The sequence below is a fragment of the Sciurus vulgaris genome, assembly GCF_902686455.1.
Source record: "Sciurus vulgaris genome assembly, chromosome: 16".
NCBI lineage: Eukaryota > Metazoa > Chordata > Mammalia > Rodentia > Sciuridae > Sciurus > Sciurus vulgaris.
In genome coordinates, this window is record NC_136477.1 from 12578663 (window position 1) to 12597522 (window position 18860).

Consider the following 18860-nt stretch of genomic DNA (forward strand, 5'->3'; position numbering starts at 1 on the left):
ACAGTGGCAGATGTCTCATATCTGGACAATCTGAAACACATGCTATGGAATTCCACTGTTGCCCGGTCTGAGAATTCACCATCCAAGCAGCTTGCAGGAGTCCAGGACAGGCGCTTGGCATCAGTGTAACTTCCCCATGCTTTGCCCTAATAGCCTAGGGACAGACATCCAGACCAGGAAGGGCTTCTCTGAGGTACAGCATGCAGTGGCTGGCCAGAGACCTGGCGTGTGATAGCCCCGAGGAAGCTCTAAATAGCAGTGCACCTTGGAGCATTTGTGAGAATTCAAAGGAAACCACAGGTGAAGTGCTCACTCAGCCAAACCCGGAAACAGAATTCTGTGAATGGCCAGATTCCGTGAACAGCCAGGCCTCTGCCTCAGGTGCTCTGAGCCCTAAAGTACAGGCTCTCGGGACTCAGAGCCCAGGGAGGATGCCCCGGTGCATACCTGTCCCCCCGCACCTCATTTCTCATCCCCCACCAGTGAATCACACCACTCTTGTCAGTCCAAGAAATCTTAATTTCTTTATTGTTTGACTTTTGACTCAACAATTTTTTTTTAAACTTTTTGTTTTTTTCTGAAACGTTCTTGTTATGAGCCTTTTGTTTTGTTCTCGTTAAATGCACTCGACCCAAATTGGTTTGGCATATCGAAAAGGAGACCGAGGAGGGAAGGACTGGGAGCATGGGAGGGGGGAGGAGGCCCGAATGAACAGAGAGAAATCAAGGATGAGGATAGAAAGAGGAACACAGAGACAGCGAGAGAGACAAGGAGTGGCAGAGACACGAGAGAAGGGGAAGGCAAGGAAACCCAAAAGAAAAGAATCCAGAGAAAAAGAATTAACAAGATTTAGGAGCAATGAATTCAGGAGCTCAAGGAAGGGAATAGGAGAGGAAACCAAGACCCTTCTCTATACCGTCCCCACTGAGGTGGGGGCGTCAAGGCACCAGGTCTGGTTGGGGTGGGGGGACACCTAGGCTGTCTGGGAGGCTTTGCGCTGGACTGCAGTGGTGTCCAGCCCCACCAGGGGGCCCTGCCACGCGGCTCTGGGGCCTCAGAATCCACCTTGGTGACTGATTCCAGCTGGAATGGGAACCAAGGGCCCAGCTATACCCTCTCTCCCTGTGATTGTCGTGTCTGGAGAGATCAGAGAGGGCTGGCCGGGGAGAGGAAGCAGGACTCCTTACGCTTCTTTTCAACCCCCCCCAGGAGCTCTCTGCCTTGCCCACCTGTACTTCAGCCCTCACTGGTGTTGGGGGCAGTCTCAGGCCTGGTCTGGGCCAACTCTGTCTCCCCTAGGCCAGCCCTTCACAGACCTCTAGCCACCCCCACCCCCAGAATGGAGCTCCAGGCCCAGTGGAGTTGAGGAAGGCCAGGGAGCCATCCATGCCTTCCTGAGTTGTCTGGCAGGACTTGCCCGTCTCTCCTCTCCTTCCCTGTCTAGACCGCACCCATGTTCTTCTGGTGAAATGGGTTAATTCTTCTTACCAAAAAGCCAGAGATGGAACTCTACCCCACCTTCTCCCCACACCTGTTTCCCTACATGGGACAAACCACCATCTTTGGTCTGACCCCTTCTTCCCTAATTGATGGGGACAAGCCAGCCCCAGCTCCCCAGGAGAAGGAAGGGGGCTTTCTAGCAGCAAAAAGGGTCCCTCCAGCCACCTACCTGTCCCCTTCCCTCCAGTTCCTTCCTAGAGCCTCTCCCCCTTAACCCAAATAAGTTCATGGCAGCAGCAGGCTGAGACCCAAAGATGTCTGAAAACTCATGGCACTTGTGAGAACAGAGGGAGGGGCAAAAGAGAGGTCAGAGCAGAGGTGGAGGGGCCACCTCTGGGGAAATGGCAATGAGGGGCTGCGCTAGTGTGGCAATGGGGCTGCGCTACCCCCAAAAAGTTGGGGTAGGGGTCTGGGAAGGCCAGGCTGACAGGCTGGAGGGGAGGGGCTGGAGGATGGGGAGGCACTCAGGATGCATCCCAGGCCTGGAGCTTCCAGGTGCTAGGAGTCTGCAGTAGAGGTCTCGGACAGGTCCCAGGCTTGGTCCCTGGTTTGCCTCCCCTGCAGAGGGGGAAGGGAAGGTGATCTCTCACCTTTCCCCTCCTCCCCGAGAGAAGACCGCCTCTCCACGGCCAGCCCGCCCTCCTCAGCCACACGGCCCCCCTCAAACCCTGTCCTCCACTACCCCAGCTCTTCCCCCATCCTCCTCTTCAGATGCTAAGTCAGCCTCCTCTTCCCTGCCTGCCTGGAGTCCCAGAAGCAATGTACAAGAAGCAGGAACTCAAAGGGGTAGCGCAGCCATCTTGGCAAAAGCATCTTTGGGTGTGAGGGTGTCTCCCCCGGGCCAGTGGGGAGGGGAGGGGAGACAGGCCTCAGGTCCTGGGGCAGGCAGTGAGGTACACGCCCCAGGAGGGCAGGCGGAGCAGGAAAGGAGGTGACGGAACGGGTGCCGGGAAGGACACGGGTTCTTTGTTTCGCTGTTGCTTCTAGATTTTGTTTTCTGTCTCTGGATTGTAAAAAGCTGCTCTGGCGGCCCGCCCACCCCGGCTGGGGATGCACACATACACGGAGAAGTCCTGGCTGCCGGGGCCGCGGTGCTGCTCTGCTCCGGAGAAAGTCCGGGCTGGCCTGGGCCGCAGGTGCCCGGTGGCTTCAAGTGATGAGATTTTTTCTTTCTTTTTTTTTTTTTTTGTCTTTTTTTTTTCTTTTCCATTTCGTTGAAATATTTACAGCAATGGGGTAGGAGGAGGAGGAGGAGGAGAGAGGAAAGGGTAAGAGGGCCCCCTAGGGAAAGATCCAAGCCCAGGACCCACTCCCCAGGGAGATCCAGACCCAAAATCTGCTCCCCAGATAGCCGAGCCCACAGGACTGGAAACTGCCCAAATATGGCCACCCCTGTGGGCTAGGGGCCCCGCGGGGAGTTGTGCTTCATCAGGAGTCACCCCAAGGGAGGGGGTCATTGGGTGCACTCTTGGAGGGCTGAGGGGCAGGCTTGCTTGGGAGGCAGGGACAAACAGCAAGGGGGAAAGGAGCTTCGGAGAAAGTTCAGCCTTTAAACCACCAGCGACCACTGCCCATCTTCTCCGCGGGGGTTTTCCCCTGGGCCAGGGGCCCACATCCAGGGAGCAGGAAACCATCCTGCAGGAGGAACCTGTCTGTCCTTCTGCCCCACCTGCTCCCTTCTGGTGCAGCCAGAGAAGAGCAGCTGTCAGGCTGGATCCAGTTGGGCCTTTGGCAACCTCAAAAGCTGCCCTTCCACACCCAAGGAAACCAAGTCCCTCACTCCCTCCGGGGGACAGGAGGAGTAGGGGAGGGAGGAGTCAAGAAGTGGGCTGCACCCTGCTAATTTCTCCCTCCTCACTCCCCTGGGGGACTCTGGGCTCCTCCTCTCTGCACTTCCCCCAAATAGAGCTGGTGCATGTGGCTGGTGGGAAACCCTGTCTGTGAACCCGGCACCTTGGGCCCCCACGTCAGAGCCCCCGGAGGGGACTGTAGGGCCCGTGGCCGAGGGGCGCCTGGAGAGAGTGGCCCACCAGCCACTGCCTCCATCAATCTCCCTCTCCCACCAGAGTCCCGCCCAGGGTTCCTTCCCTGGCCTGGGCCACCAGCCCCTGGTCCATGAGGTCCCCTCAGAGACTAGTGACCAGCTGCATCTGCCCATCCCCATCAGGCCCTGGCCCCTCGAGGCCTGGGGCTGCCAGGTAGCCCTCGTGACTAGGCCTCCGCACCTGGTAGTAGCCCTGCAGGGGGTTCCGGGCCACCAGGGCCGGTGGGCGCGAGGTGTAGTAGATTTCTGGGGGGCCGGGAGGTGCGGGTGGGGGTGGGGGCAGGGCCTCACTGGGTCCCTCGGGGCTGCTGTCCGGGTAGGAGGGCGAGTCCCGCAGGTTGGCCTCCGCTGGCATAGAGGGAGTCCCGGCCTGGAGGGGAGGACAGGGGCCGGCTGGTGGCGCCGTCCTCTGCTGTGCAGCTCTCCGACTCATCCAGATCACTCTGGTACAGCACCGACTGGGCCCGGGGCAGCAGCAGCGGCTCCTCCAGGGCCTTATAGAGAAGTTCAATCTCCGCCCGGTCAGCACCCCCGGGCCCGCTGGCCTCTTCCTCGCCACCACCCCCTGGTACGGGTGCACAGGGGGCTCGGGTGGCGGAGGGCCCTTGGCCCCGCTGCTGCTCCCCCGCAGGTTGTTGTGCACCAGCTCCGAGATGATCATCTTCTCAAAGGCGGCAGCATCGGCCAGGTTCCGGCCTCGGGGTGGCTCTGGGCCCCCGTCGCCTGGAGGGAAATCCCCACTTCGCAAGGAGTAACTGTTGTTGAAGTTGCCGTTAAGGGGCAGGGTGTCCATGCCGCAGGCTTCCCGGCCTCCCAGGGGATGCTCTGCAGGGCAGGAGGAGAGGGGCCCGGTTGCTTCGGCAGGGAGAAGGGAGCAGTCCCCAGGGAGGAGGAGCTTGGCTGGATGGCTCTTCCCTGGCTCACCCCTGTCCCTTGGGGACTTTGGTTTCACACTCCCTCTCTTCCTCACCTGCTACAGGGACAACACCCCAGCAGGAGGTTGTGGGTTCCCTCCCAGCTGGAGGGCCTGGTTAATTGGACCCATTTCCTGTGCTCAGACCCTCATCACCTTTATTCCCCACCTGAAGGTCCAAACTCAGTGACCACATCCACCTGGGTGCTGGGTGGGTGGGGCACTGTGAGTTCTCCTTGTCTCTAAGGACACCATCTGGGAAGGCCACTAATTGTTCCTCTCCCCGCTTCGGAAGTTACCAGGAAACAGGCATACTTACTAGGTTCCCGGTAGCTCCCTGCAGGTGCCGACCAGGAGAGAGAAGGAGAGAAGGCCAGGGTGAGGTGAGCGCGCAGAGTCAAGCCCAAGTTCAGGGGAGACCGCTTTGGGCCAAATCCCACGGGCCTCCCTCCCGGGCTGCTGCCTCTTCCCAGCGCGCTCACCTGGGGAGTTGAAGACGGGGGGCGAGGAGGGGTTGAAGCCCACCGACTCTGCGATGAGGGTGTTGTAGGGACTGGTGCCCCCACGGGGCTGCAGCACAGGGTTAGTCAGCAGGTGGTTCCCCATGGTGCCTGTGCAAGAGTTCAGAGGTCACACGGCAGCCTGAGACATCGGGCCAGGAGCCTTTGAGGGACAGGAGTGGGCAGAAGGCTGCCTTCTCACCTCGGTTCAGGGTGGGAGTGCTGTTGATGTCGCCTGCCATGAAGGAGGACTCCGTCTGTTTCCGCACGGTGTCATTCCACATCCTCCGAATTCGGCTCTGAAAACAGCCCAGACATGAGGGGGTCCTAGGGCCACCCGCCCTCCAGCTTCATTCTGAGACTGCTTCCCAGATGAGCACCATCGAAGTCCAGGCTGAGCACTGCCCTGCCTGCTGGGTTCAGTCCCAGGGAGCCCTGCTTGGTGGCCTGCCCTGCCCTTCCCAGTACCTGGGTCCCTGTGTAGTAGCGGGTGTTGCTTCGCATGGCTGAGGTCTTAAGGGAGCCGTGCGTCCCCCCTGGCGGGGAGCGGATGCAGCAGTAGGAGTGACGCAGGCACTTGCTGTACTCCTTGTGCACCTGGGGATGAGGGGACAGTCAGTTGGCAGGAGATGCCAACATTCCTTGTGACCCACAGGCTGCCCTGGGAATCCAGAGACTGAACTCCCACAGGGTTCGATCCCTGTCCCAGTGCCTGGCAGACCACAGAAAACTTGCTGTCATCTGTCCCCAAAAGCCAACCGCTCACACTTTCTCTCACTGTCTTCGACTTTCTTTTCTCCACCTCCACTAGCCATTTCTCATTCACAAGCTCAGCAGATCTTTAATGAGCATCCTGGGAAGCCCTGGGAGAAGGACAGCACACAGTGGAAACAAATCCCTACCTCTCAGTGCTTGTATTTTAGTAGACAGAGACAGAATGTAGATAAAAATATAAATGCCAGTTGTTCCTTGGTATCTTTGGAGGATTGGTTCCAGGACCCTCCTTAGACACCACACTCAGCAGATACTTAAATCCCTTCTATAAAATGGCATAGTATTTGCATGGACTCTATGCAATCCTCCTATATGTATACACACATACACATATATGTATGTATACATATATGCGTATATGTATGTATGTAAAATATATTTTTGGCAGGACTAGGGATTGAGCCCGGGTCCTCAGGCAGGTTAGGCGAGCCCTCTCCCATATATTTTAATTCTTCTCTAGATTACTTATAATACTGGACACATGTGAATGCCACATAAATAGCTGTTATACTGTATTGTTTAGGAATTAATGACAAAAAAAGTTTGTACATGTTTAGTAAATACACAATTTCTTTTTCTCGAGTATTTTTTGAAATTTTTAAAAATTTTTCAGATGTTGATGGACCTTTATTTTATTCATTTATTTTTTGGGTTTTTTTTTTTTTTTTTTTTTGCGGTACTGGGGATCGAACTCAGGGCCTTGTGCTTGCGAGGCAAGCACTCTGCCAGCTGAGCTATCTCCCCAGCCCTTCATTTATTTTTATGTGGTGCCGAGAATCAAACCCAGCGCCTCACTGTGCTAGGCCAGCGCTCCACCACTGAGCCATAACCCCAGCCCCTTTCTCGAGTATTTTTAATGGGCAGTTGGTCACATCTGCAGATGTGGAACCCAGGGATACTCGGAGGGCCTGTGCACGCCATGTAGGGTGTCTGACAGGTCAGGTGCTACGGAGAGATCTGTAGCTGGGAAGGGGCGTGTATCAGTGTGTATGTGAAAACAGATCAGGGAGGCCTCATCAAAAGTGAGATGTTCTGGCCAAGAAATAAGGTAGCAGCCCTGCAGATACCTGGGGAAGGACATCAGGCCAAGGGAGGTACAGGGCCATGTCCTGAGGAGGGTCTTATCTAGGTGACCAGATAAGAGGTGAGTGAGACCAGAGGGGAGGGGAGCCAAGAGGGGACAGGTCCAACATATGGGCCTTGGGGTCCCTGTAAGGACCTTGCCATGCAAGGGCACCAGTTTGATTGGCTGGGCCAGCCATCAGACAGGACCTTTTGCTTGTTTCAGTGGCTGGGGGTGGAACCCAGGGCCTCCTGCATGCTGGGCAAGGACTCTACTCCCAAGCCCCAGCCCCAGCCCACAGGATGGCTTTGAGCGGAGCAGAGGTAGGGTCAACCTCCCTTGCACTGGGATTCTGTGGTCCTGCCTCCACTATCCCAGCGACCTCACCGTCCCCCACAGCCCAGCAACCCCTGCGCACATCTCCTTACTGCCTTGAGGATGAAGTCGAAAGAGCCTCAGCTCAACGTCCTCAGCTTTGCTCTTATGTGCGCCGCCTGCACTCCCGTCTTCAAATTCCCTGCTACTGTTCTCTCTTCCACGTATGTTTTTTTAAGTTCCAGATTTTAACACATTTACTTAAAAAGGGACCTTTCTGTCACCACAGAATTCGCAGTTCCTTCTAGAACTATCAAAGCAGGAATCAGGGAGGTGCCCAGTTGTCTCCCTTACCCAGGCCTGTTCGTGCCCCATACTAGTGGACCGTGCTGTCCCAGGTCTGTTCTGCTTTCTTGCTCCTAAGCTGCTGTACCTGTGGTGCACACTGGAGGCTCAGAGGGGCGCCTGAGTCCACTGACCCTCGCCTCCCTCTCACGAGACAGGCAATGTCTTTGAGGGAGGCTCCACCCAGGGCCTCTGCCCCAACCTCACCTTTTTCTGTAAGGCGCAGTGAAAGACAAAGATGAAGACCCCCTGGAAGGCGTTGAAGGTGGTGAAGAGATAGGCCATGACCACTGACTCCTTGTTGATGAACAGGAGGCCAAAAGCCCAGGTAAGACCCAACAGGAAGAGCAGCGCGATGGCCCCCAGGGCCCAGGATCTGGGGGCGCGGGGGACAGATAGGTCAAAGCACCCGCCCGGAGACAGCCTCAGCCCCGGCCTCCCCGAGCCCTAATGCCCCCATATGGTGCAGGGGGCTTTTGGATGGGCCTGGGCACTGTCTGCCCACCTCGGGCTGAAGAGGACTCAGGATAGGGCCTGCTTGGCTACGTTCTGACCCAGCCTCGGCCTGATGGGGAAGCGCTGGGTCTAAGTCAGAGCTTTGCAAACTTGTCAGCCCCTGGCTGGCAATCATTTTTGCCATATTTCCAAACCACTTACACTACATTTCACAGCCTGTTCTTCTTTCAGTTTTTTTCAGTACTGGGGATGGAACCCAGGACTTGAGCATGTCAGGCAAGCGCTCTACCGAGCTACACCCACTCCCAATTTCCTTTAGGTTGCTTTTAAGTGAACCTGACCTCACCTTGGCCCTCATGCCCCTGGCGGCCAGGGTGGGAAGCGCCATCAGTGTGCTTTCTCGTACCATTAGGTAGGTACAAAGTGAATCCATCCATTGTGATATTTAAAATCACGTTTCAGGAAACCCTGGGAGTGGTGGGGCCCATGGTGGGGTCCCAGGGGCAGGGTGTGAGGAGGGACTCACTTAATGTTGTCTAGGCGACTGGAGTCGGGCTTGAGCACAGAGGAGCTTCGGATCATCTTGTGCAGGGTCACCATGAGGAACACCAGGTTCACCTGGGGGCAGTGCAAAGGGAGGGGCTGGCCGAGAGTTCCTCCCCCTTCCCTAGGGCTGAGGCAGGCTGGAGCCTCAGCTTGACCCCCCTTCTTCAGGGCCTTCTGCTGGGAGAGCCCCAAAGTGTTTGCTGCACTGCAGTTGGCTGACTGGCGCCAGCGCTGAGAGGACAGGGCCACAGCCTGCCACGTGCTAGGGCTTCGATCGCAGAGGCCAGCCTGCCTTGTGCTCTTGGCCGACTGCTCAATTCCGACATGGATTTCAAACCAGTGCCTCTCAGGGAGCGGGTAGGGCAATGGGGTCAAGGCTAGCCTGGATGAAGGAAGGGGACCCAGGGCTTGCAGTGCGACCTTCCAACTTACCACGATGACAAAGGAGACAGGCCCGATGAAGCTCCAGATGAAATAATTGTCCACTCGCAGCCAGCAGCTGTCAAGGAAATAAGACGAGAGTAGAGAGAATTCAAGAGGCACTTCCCTCCTGACCCTGGGAGGCAGACCCTGCTGGCTGCAGCCTCCAGCATCAGGAGCGAGGCCAGTGGCCCATGAGTCCCAGCCCAGAGGTACCGCGGAACAGAGCCGGCAGGAGAAAACCCAGGGAATGACAGTGGACACTCACGCCTTCTCGGTGCCATAGCTGCGGTAGTCGATGGCCGCGGCAATGCCCACCACCAGGGCTGGGAAGCAGTAGCCACCCAGGTAGTAGTACTTGGTGCGGGAATACTCGCTCTCGAACACCTCCACCAGCAGCAGGTAGAGGTGCACGCCCTCCAGGCACAGCCAGGAGAAGGCAGCCAGGAAGAAGTAGTGCAGCAAGCCAGCGAAGATGGGGCAGGCGATCTGTGGGGAGCGCACAGTGAGGGGGTGCCGGCGGCGCCCGCCCGCTCCCTGGCCCCGGGCCCTAGCCCACCTCATACTGAGTCTTGTCTATCCCGACCAGGAAGAGCAGCTCGGCCAGGAACAGGTTGATGCACAGGTTCTTGTGGATGGTGTTGCGGTCGGTCTGCAGGCCCCGCAGGAAGCAGAAGGTGGAGATGCAAATGGCCAGGCAGACCAGGGAGATCACGATGCCCACCCAAGTGATGACCGACAGCAGCAGCTCGTTGATGCGGCCCTGGTACTGGGGGACAGGGGCAAGGGGCATGCTCAGAGCCTCTGGCTTTGCACGCCACTAGGCAAACTCGGGGCTCAGCCAGGTGCAGCTGTGGGCAAGGTCCCAGGCAAGGCTGTGGGCCACAAGGAACTCCAGTGCTGTCCGCCCAGCCACCTTGCGGGCCCCACCCCTCTGCAGGAGGCACGCTCACTTCCTCATGCTCTGGAAGGCTTGTGCAGAGATGACAAAGGTGACACCAACTTGCTTCTCCAGAGTGTCTTGGGAGAAGGTGGGACCGTGACCAGAGAGAACCAGATGCTTCGCCTCACGCCCCAGGCAAGACTGGAGGCCCCCATGCCCACGAGGCTGGCCTTCCCCCGCACTGCCCATGCTGCGCGCGCTCTAGGGTGCCATGCAAAGCTGGGCCAGCGGCAAGCAGGCCCGCCCGAGGAGCAGAGTGCCAGCCAGCTTACGATCTCTCGGTGAGCCATGAGCACAGCAAAGTTGGTGAGGTGGCTGCAGGCACACGTGGTATGGGTCTTGTTGGACTCCACCAGGCGGCAGCCCTGGGTCGACCAGTAGCCCAGCATGGAACGCTCCGAGTAGTTCCAGAAGGAGCAATTAGCATTGAAGTGGTTCTTGGCCTGTTGTGTGGTGGTGGCCAGGGGTCAGGACTGCAGAGTCCAGTTCCAGTCCCCACACCAGCCCCAGGATAGTGATAAGGACGAAAGAAATGCCTAGGACTTGGGACCCTGGATGACAGTCAGATCTGAGGACAAATGGTCCACACTGCTGAGACAGTGGCCTGAGGGAGGTGCCCCGAGGAGAGGCTGCAGCTTGTTCCTGGGGTGGGGGAACACAGTGGGAGGGATATGCAGTCCAGGAACAAGAGGCTGCTGGGAGCCCCGTGGAGGGAGGGAGGGGCATGCCTTGGCCTACCTCTAGGTGGGCCACGGTGAAGATGACCGGGTCCATGAGGAAGACGCGGCTGGACTCCTTGTTGATGGACGCCGCGATGACCTGGGAGTTCACCACCAGGGAGGCGCCCCCCGGGCCACCGGTGCCGGCTTCACCCGCCAGCTTCACCGTGGCATTCTCCGTGGAGAGGAAGAGGCCCAGGTTGTTGTAGAGGATGAAGACAACCTTGACCACCCCTGGGAACACAGGCGCAGGGGGTCACAGTGACAGCAGTTCTCAGCCGGCAGCCCTGTCTGGGCTCCTGGCTTCCTGGTGCTGCTGGCTCCACAGCCCTCAGCCATGCTGGCCACTGGGAGCGCTGCTAAAGGCAGGCTCTGGCCCAGGCAGGGGGCTTCAGGGAGCCCTTTCCATGAGACCCCTGATCAGCTATAGGCAGTCTGGAGAGCAGCATGGTGGCCAGGACACCCAGGTCCGGCTCTCTGACCCACTCTTACTCCCTTTGTGACCTGGGGCAAGTCCCTGTCCTCTTTGAACCTTAGTCTCCAGTGGCACATGGTCTCTCAGGACCAGTTGGGCTATGGCCCAGGAGGCAGCTCTGCCAACCCAGAGCTCCACAGGGCTTTGCAGGACCCGCAGAGTCCCTGAAACTGTGTGCTAGTTTGAGTTCATAAAACCGAATAGGCGTTCCAAACCATCACCCTTCGTAAATTGAGCAGAGACTAATGTGGGGCTGGAGGGCTGAGTGGTACACGCTGTATCCCCACCTGAACCCCAGTTGGGGACACTGACCGTTGCGGCTGTTCTGCTTGATGGTGTTAGCGGACAGCTGGATGGAGTTCTCACTGGGATACTCCTGGGGGAACACCAGCTCCTGTACCTGGCCCTCTGTGTTCAGGACGGTGACCTCCAGGACTGTGGGGTGGGGAGTGACAGTACACAGTTAGGGTCTGTCCCCAGGCAGGCTCAGGCTGTACCAGGAGGCCCATGGTCGAGGGCCAGGGAGACTGGCATCTTCCTGTGGCCTCTGGGCTGGGCAGGCCCCAGGACTCAAGACTCACACCCGAGCTAGCCCTTGGGGTGCCAGCGACACTCACCCACATTCTGCTTGGCAGCCAGGAAGCGGGCAGGCTCCCTGACATTGTCCGCCAGCAGGAAGGCACCCTCCTCCAGGACGTCCAGGAGCATGGTGGCCGTGTGCACCTGCTCTGTGGCATTCATATCCTTCCAGGACTCGAGTGCCTCTGGCCGGAGCAGGTTGTCCACCGTCTCCACCACAGCCTGCGGGGGCGGGAGCACGGCACTGAGTCACCGCTCAACGTGCACCCCATTCCCTTCAGCAGAGCCTGTGGTCCTCAGTGAGGCGCAAGCCCTGAGCGTCTCACCTTGATATAGTCCTTGCAGGTTCTTTCTCGCTTGTGCATCTAGGGAGAGAGGGAGGTGGGTCAGGCCAGCTCCGGCACCACGCCCTTAGCCCCTCCCTCTGGGCCTCTGGCGGGCCAACCTGGGGCTGGGCCTCAGCAAGAGACATTCCTCTGGGACCCCAACACCCCAGGACCATCCAGGGCAGAGCAGGAATGAGACCCAGGGCCCCTGTGGGGGCAGCAGCCCTACTCAGAGGTACCAGGCCAGCCGCTTCGGGAGCCCCTGGGGCATGGCCCTCGGCCCTGTGCGGGGGGCCCCACCTTGTTATAGTTCTTGCCCGCTGACTCTCGCTCGATGGGCCGTAGAGCCTGCAGCTGGGCATCCAGGATGTCCAGCAGCTGTTCCATCAGCTTCACAGAGGAGGAGACGTCCCCTGCATAGATGGAGCCCCGGGTGTGGCGGGCCAGCTCGCTGGCAATGTTGGCTGCATTTTCTCCACTCTTAATCTGCATGAGGTGGGGAGGAAGAGGGGCCCCAGGTCTGTCGGAGCTGTCCCACACCCCACATCCCCTCCCCACATGCCCTGCTCGCTCTGCTCCTCTTGCCCCTCTCTCGGGGTCTCCTCCCTGTCAGCCCTGTCCTACCCCATCTGAAGGCCTGGGCGGGAGCCTCCCAGGCCTGCTTCCAGAGCTGCCATACCCTGTCTCCCCAGTGGCTTCCACTACCCCTGCTGGGCCCTGGACCCAGCTGTCCAGGACCCAGGTCCGAGTAAATGTGCCTGCCTTTGAGGGGCAGTGGGTGCCGGTACCTTCTGGGCCACCTGGTTGACCCAGGGGGAGGTGCAGTTGCTGAGGTCAGGACCCCGGGGGTTCCAGAGCCCCAGTGCTGGTAAACACTGGAATGAGGCGATTCCTGTAGGGACAGACAGGAAGGAGAGGAGGATGGGCCAGAGATGGGAAAAGGAGGAGACAAGGGGCACAGGGAGGCAGGGGCAGGGAAACCAGATGTGAAGCAGGCCAGATGGTGAACAGGCGTCACTAAGGTGACGCGAGTCCCCCCCATCTTCTCCTTAGCGGCTCTTCTGTCCTGGCCCACCAGTTAGAACATTCCAGCAAGGCCTACTCCATCCCCCACTAAGTCCCAAGACGAGGCCTGGCCAGGTCTCATGCCACTCCCTGCACGTCTGCAGGTGCAGCCGGGGCGCCCGACGGCTGCTGCTGTGCCCAAGAACTGCAGGGCACTGGGGACCCTGCTGTATACAGGTCGGACCGAGTCCTGCCCTGAGAGCCACACTCCGAGGAAGGGCAGGGTGTGCGTGTCCCCTTCCTCCCCGGCCAGCCTGAGCAGGTGGCCGCTGCCCCTGCACTCACCTCGAGTCCCCTTGGGGCAAGGCCTCTCCACCAGCATGCCCTGCTGGGTAGCCGGCCACTGGACGCGCCGTACCTCTCGGGGTTCGCAGAAGAGCTCGGGGGACACATGCAGATTGGGCGCTGGGGGTCGCCGGGTACTGGGGGCTGGGGCTGTGGCTGGAGGCAGGTCTGGTCCCAGCTGGTTAATGGCACCCACTGGGTGTGTGGTGAGGGGTGCCCGGCGGAGCGGGGTGGTGGCTGCTGGAGAGGCCGTGCTGGTAAGGGGGGTGGGCCGAGCTGCTGTGGTGGTGCTGAGGGGCGGGGAGGTGGCTGGGCCTGGAAGGCAAAGGGGACACAAGACAGGGTCACCCCACACTCAGGCCCCAAGCACAGGGTCCCTGGCCATCCTAGCAACTTCTTCACCTAATAAGGTGGGAAGATGTCTTGCCCCACATGGTCCGGGAGCCCATCTCCCCCAGCCTGTGGCTCACAGAGGTCCTCTGTGTTCATGGGACCATATAAAGTATCAAAAGGCAATAAAAGTGCACTTGTGCATGCTCTGAGGTCTGAGGCAGTGCAGTTCAGTGGTTAGAAGCCCAGAGTCCTGAGCCGGGTGTGGGAGTAGGGGGGACTAAGGGCTCTCCCGAGGCTGCTGAACACAGCCGACCCCCATCCATGTTCCAGTTGACTCTGGTCTCCGTTACCTAGTGACACCCCTTTCCCTCTGGGGGCCTGAATCCCTGCTTTTGCACAGGAAACTGGATTAGGTAAGGCTCCCTGGAGCCACAGGGCTGCTCAGGGCTGGTGCAGGACAGCTGGGGGCGTGAAATGAGGCTGCAAACGGCCCCACCCACCCTGTTTAACATCAGCAGCTCAGCTCTGTCCTGCTTTATGGATGTTGGGTGGACTAAATGTGACCAGGCTCCCTGGCATCGGCAGTGCAGTTCAGTGGTCAGGAGTCCAGAATCCTGGGTTCAAACCCTCAAATCAGCTACCTAACCACCCAGTGCCTCAGCTTCCTCGGCTGTAAAATGGGGCGACCATCACTGTGTCCTCTCCTATGCACACCAGATACATTAACAAGGAAGTGCTTTGTTCCATCTCCATGGCTCACACTTGAGCCCACCTCCAGACCCGCAAGAGCACAGCGCCCCCATCCTGGGACCAAGATGGTGGGGGAGGCACCAAAGCAGGCTTTTGGTCTGGGAGCGAGCCATCCTCACCAGCACTGGGGTCCGGTGGCCCAAACTCCAGGCTGTAGCGCACCACAAAATAGTTGTTCCAGACGTAGAGCTGGTTGTCACGAGGGTTGTAGTCGACAGAGGACACGAACTGGTAGGGGTTGGGGAAGGCGAGGCTGACTGGCTCCTCACGGTTGGCGTTGGTGTTGAAGGCGTAGTCCACGCGGTTGCCAGCGGCCTCGCTGTCGTCGTCCACGTACACGGAGCGCAGCACGTAGAGGACGCCACACACCATGAAGGCATTGGACGCGGAGCGCTTGTCGTAGCCTGTCTCCCACGTGCCCTCGAAGCGCAGTGTGTAGGGGTTGAGCTGGCTCACCACCAGCCGCCCGTTGTTGCCCTCGGTGGCGTAGATGACCCACAGCCCGTTCTCGTCCACGGCCAGATCGATGTCCGTCTTGCCCCCCCAGCGGTAGGGCGAGGTGTCGTGGTAGTTGGCGGTGTTGATGACCGTCTCCCCACTCTTGATGCGCGTCCGCAGGTCGTACTTGACGATGTTGCGCGTGCGCTCCTTGTTGTAGAAGACGGCACCGTCGTAGACCACGAAGCCTGTGCCATCCACGCGGTTAGGCAGCCGGTAGGTGGTGGTGTGGCGCGCCGCTACATAGTCCTCCCATGAGGCGTACTCGGTCAGTGTGTCTGTGCGGTAGGGGATCCAGGGCATGACATAGATGCGGTCGCCTGCCTGCAGAGGGTCCTTGCACCACGCGCCTGACTGGTGCTCTGACTCGTGCGTAGAGGTGGGCTCCAGCACCTTCTGCAGGGTCCCTGGGCACACGAAGACTGGGTCGGGCAGGTGGGGGCGAGATGGAGAGGAGCAGAGGCGAGGGGGGAGAGAGGAGAGAGAGGCAAGTTGGTCACATGGCTGGGGGCCAGGCTGTCCCCTCCTGCTGCTGCAGTCATGGTTGCTTGGTAGGGCTGGTGATGGGAAGGGGGTTTCTGGGCTGGGACCCCTGCCCTGCCCAGCTGCCCCTGTCCCTGGAGCTGTCACCCTGGAGGCCATCAAGAGCAGGGTTAGTGCAGGGAGGCAGTGCCCTCTTCCCTTCCCTGGCTGCTAGAGACCCCACAGGCTGGGGGTGAGGGGGTTGGCAAGACCCCTCCCAGAGCTGGTTCTGGTGTGATTGAAGGGGAGGGGGTTCTCCCTATTGAGTGGCTCATGGCCTTGAGGATCCAGGGATCAGCCCCTGGCCATTCTCCCTCCTCTCTGCCCCTATGGAAGAACTGGTGTCCAGGGTCCCATCCTTCACCAACCACACCAGGACAGACTATTTCGTTTTACACTTTCTTCCTCCTGCAAAAACTGCAAGGTAGACGGATGTTTGCATAACCACCGTGGGTGCCAGGAGCGTCCCCCATTCCAGGGTGGGGGAGGCATGGGGTGCCAACTGTCCTGGGGCTCCTGAGGCATCTCGTGCCCCCGCCCCCCACCCGTACCCGGAAGTCAGGCAGTTCCCAGGCTATGCTAGGAGTGCGGCCCCTCCCCAGGGGGCCCAGCCCTGCCCCCAGCCGGCAGGGTCTCTCATGGGAGTGGGCTCAGCAGCAGACACTGACACTGGTGCACAGGGTGTGGGAGTGGGTGGGGACATGGAGTGACGGGACTCCCGGGAGAGTGGGGAGGGAGGGGTAGGAGAGCTGCACGGAGGGAAGAGAGACAGGGGGCTCCGTGAAGTCCTGGCTCCGAGGGAGGCTCGCAGGAGACCACCTGGGAAGAAAGGGTTAGTGCTGGCGGAGGAGAGAGGGGGTGAGCAGAGAATTCACTCCAAGGCCCAGGCCCGACTGAGGGTCCCTTCGGGGGGACAGTCCCAGGTCCAGCTTGGAGGGGGCAAGGGAGGGAACCAGGTGCTAGGATAAAGACCCAGCCCGCCCCGCCAGCCCCACCACCTCCCCTGCCCCGACCCCGATTTACCTGCGACCATCCCCGGCTCGGGAGGAGGGACCAAGGCAGCGCTGGTGTCAGAAAGGTGGGGGGCCCCCGCCCCACCCCCCCATTCCCTGAAAAGAGGAAAACCTCAACTGCATCTCGTTGGCCACCGCTGGCCTGCCCGCCCTGCCCCTCGCAGCCCAGCACCACCTGCGCTAGCCTATCCCTTACTGATCCAGTGGGTCAGCGAGGCCAAGCCCCCTCCCCTCGTCCTCCCCGTCCAGCAGGGCCGCTCCTCCAGGAGGGCTGGCGGCTGCCTCTCCCCTGCTAGCACAACAGGGGAGGCAGGTCAGGGCTCAGGGCTGGGATGGGGTCTGCAGTGAATTCTCTGCTCCTGCTTGGCCTGTTACCAAAGCGGCTGGCCCCAAGGGGGACAGGGAGGGCTGGGACTTGGCACCAGCTTGTGGGACAACCCCAGTGACCAGAGGGGCTTGGGCAGGAGCTGCTCCTTAGCCTCCACCTCTCGTCTTGCTCTTCAGCAAGAGTGGAGCCCGCGCAGCCCTCCCTTCACAGCGTGGGGACAGCCTGGCTCCAGAGTCCCCAGGCACCAAGCAGCCAGGAGCACATCCCTTTGTGTAGGAGTGGAGTCTGGGGCACAGAGCCTGCAGAAGCCAGACCGATCCTGGCTGGGGCTCTGGGGCCCAGCCACCTCCCTATTCCTGATGTCCTTCAGGCTGACCTGCACCCTGTGTCCAGCACACCTGGCCTTCGCCCTTTTCCTCTGTGCCCCAGGGTCTCCCCTCTGCCAGCCCTCCTGCCAGGTGTGTGTGTGAAGGGGTTGGTGGGAGTGGGAGTTCTCAGAGCCTGAGCAGTCGGAAGGTGTCGGGAAGGAAAAACGCAGTTAGCGGCCATCCCGGAACGGGAGACGAGGGAGGCTCTGCCTGGGGCCTTGGACAGCAAGGACCCCTCCCAGCACCAAGCTCCCCAACACCTCCTCTCCCCTCCCCATCCCAGCCACCCGGCAGAGGAGAGATCCAGTGCTGCGGTTCCAAACCACGGGCCTGCAAGAAGAGTGGCTGGAGCCTAGGACGAGACTCCAGGAGAGAGCGAGCAGAGTGCAGGGCAGCCCGGCTGGGGGGCGCTGGGATGGGGAGGGGAGCAGCTCGGAGGGACCCCACCTCCCTCACAGGGGATGCTCCACAGACCACCGTAATTTCAAGGCCAAAGGGATCCTGAAAGCCCCTCTTGTCCCTATCCCCTGCCATCCACCTTAGAACTGTCAATTTCCAGAAAGTTCCTGGGGAGGAAATGGTTGTCCCCAACAGGCCGCCCGGGAAGCCCTTCAGCTGCAGCTCCCCTGCCTGGTAACAGACAGCCCCGTCCACGTGGAGCTCTCTGCGAGAAATTACGGTGCCTGTGGAAGTCCCCGGTGCACGGCTATGCCCACCCCGCCCCCCTGGTCCTCGGACCACAACAGCCCAGAAGAAACCCTGACTGCAGCTTTGCAAGTGTGAGAAGCAACACGCCCGCCCCACTCCCTCCCCAGGAGGCCCGCCCCCGCCCCGCCCGTTCATGGCAGGCTGCCCCCTCCCGGCGCTGGGGACGGCTGACAGCCCTCCCCAGGACTGGCCGGCTGGCCGGGTGGGGTGGGGGCGGAGGACTGGTGCTCCATGCTCCACAACAGCTCTGGGCCTTGAAACGCCAACCGGAAGATCTCAAGCCACCGAGAGCCCAAGAAAGAGGAGGAAAACAAGGGGTCCCCTCCAGCCCGCCCCCCTGAACCAGAAGCAGGTGGCAGAAGGTGCCAGGGAGAGGGAGGGGGAGAGAGAGAGAAGAGAAGGAGAGAGGGAGAGTCACCCGTGCCCGCGGGGGGCTGGGGAAGGGAGTCCCTCGCCCCCACCCGCCCTGGATGCTTACACTTCTCCTGAAGGAGGCAAAAGAAGTGAGAGAGGCCGGGTCCCCCGCAAAGGCTGGGGACCAGGAAGGAGGGACAGGGACAGACGAAGGAGAGAGGGAGGCAGAGAGAGAATCCTGCCCGAGCTCAGAGAGGAGCTTCCGCGGTATCTGGAGGGTGGAGATGGCCAGGGCCGGCCCCACCGGGAGGACCCCCTGGGGCGGGGCGGGGAGAAGACAGGGCTGGGCGGGGCGGGTCACATGAGTATGGCAGGGTGGAACAAAGTGTGAGTTAGGGGTTAGCATTGGCAACAGTGCGTTTACCTTTCTGCTCCACTTCTACTTTAAGCATCGGAAGAGAGAGAGAAAACAAATTGAAAAAAAAATGTGCAAGAAAAAAGAGAAAAAAAAAAAGAGATTAAATTGCTTTTGTTTCTTTTCTGGCCACACGCCCCCTTTTCCTTTCCTTCCTTGCTCCTGCTTCCCCAGCCCCTCAGTAGCATCAGTGCGACCCCCGCCCCCCAATCCTTTCCTCTGGGGCAGAGTGGGGCAAGAGGGTGCTGGGAGACAGAGGGGACAGGGAGGACACAAGGGCGGGAAGAGACAGAGAGACACAGG

The 18860-nt window shown here is 60.0% G+C and overlaps 1 protein-coding gene across 1 annotated transcript in view; it reads right to left on the minus strand.

The window, feature by feature from the left end:
* Positions 1–2074: 2074 nt before the first annotated feature.
* ADGRL1 (adhesion G protein-coupled receptor L1) overlaps positions 2075–18860 on the minus strand; it is a 40462-nt gene continuing 23676 nt past the window's right edge. Inside the window, 22 exon segments of the mRNA XM_079115766.1 lie at positions 2075–3887; positions 3889–4121; positions 4124–4369; positions 4777–4794; positions 4940–5068; positions 5160–5256; positions 5426–5554; positions 7662–7830; positions 8437–8528; positions 8889–8955; positions 9145–9365; positions 9436–9645; positions 10092–10262; positions 10558–10772; positions 11326–11448; positions 11631–11814; positions 11919–11957; positions 12219–12404; positions 12707–12810; positions 13269–13583; positions 14471–15271; positions 18567–18581. Of these exon segments, the coding sequence (XP_078971892.1) occupies positions 3627–3887; positions 3889–4121; positions 4124–4369; positions 4777–4794; positions 4940–5068; positions 5160–5256; positions 5426–5554; positions 7662–7830; positions 8437–8528; positions 8889–8955; positions 9145–9365; positions 9436–9645; positions 10092–10262; positions 10558–10772; positions 11326–11448; positions 11631–11814; positions 11919–11957; positions 12219–12404; positions 12707–12810; positions 13269–13583; positions 14471–15271; positions 18567–18581 (4025 nt within the window). The 3' untranslated portion in view covers positions 2075–3626.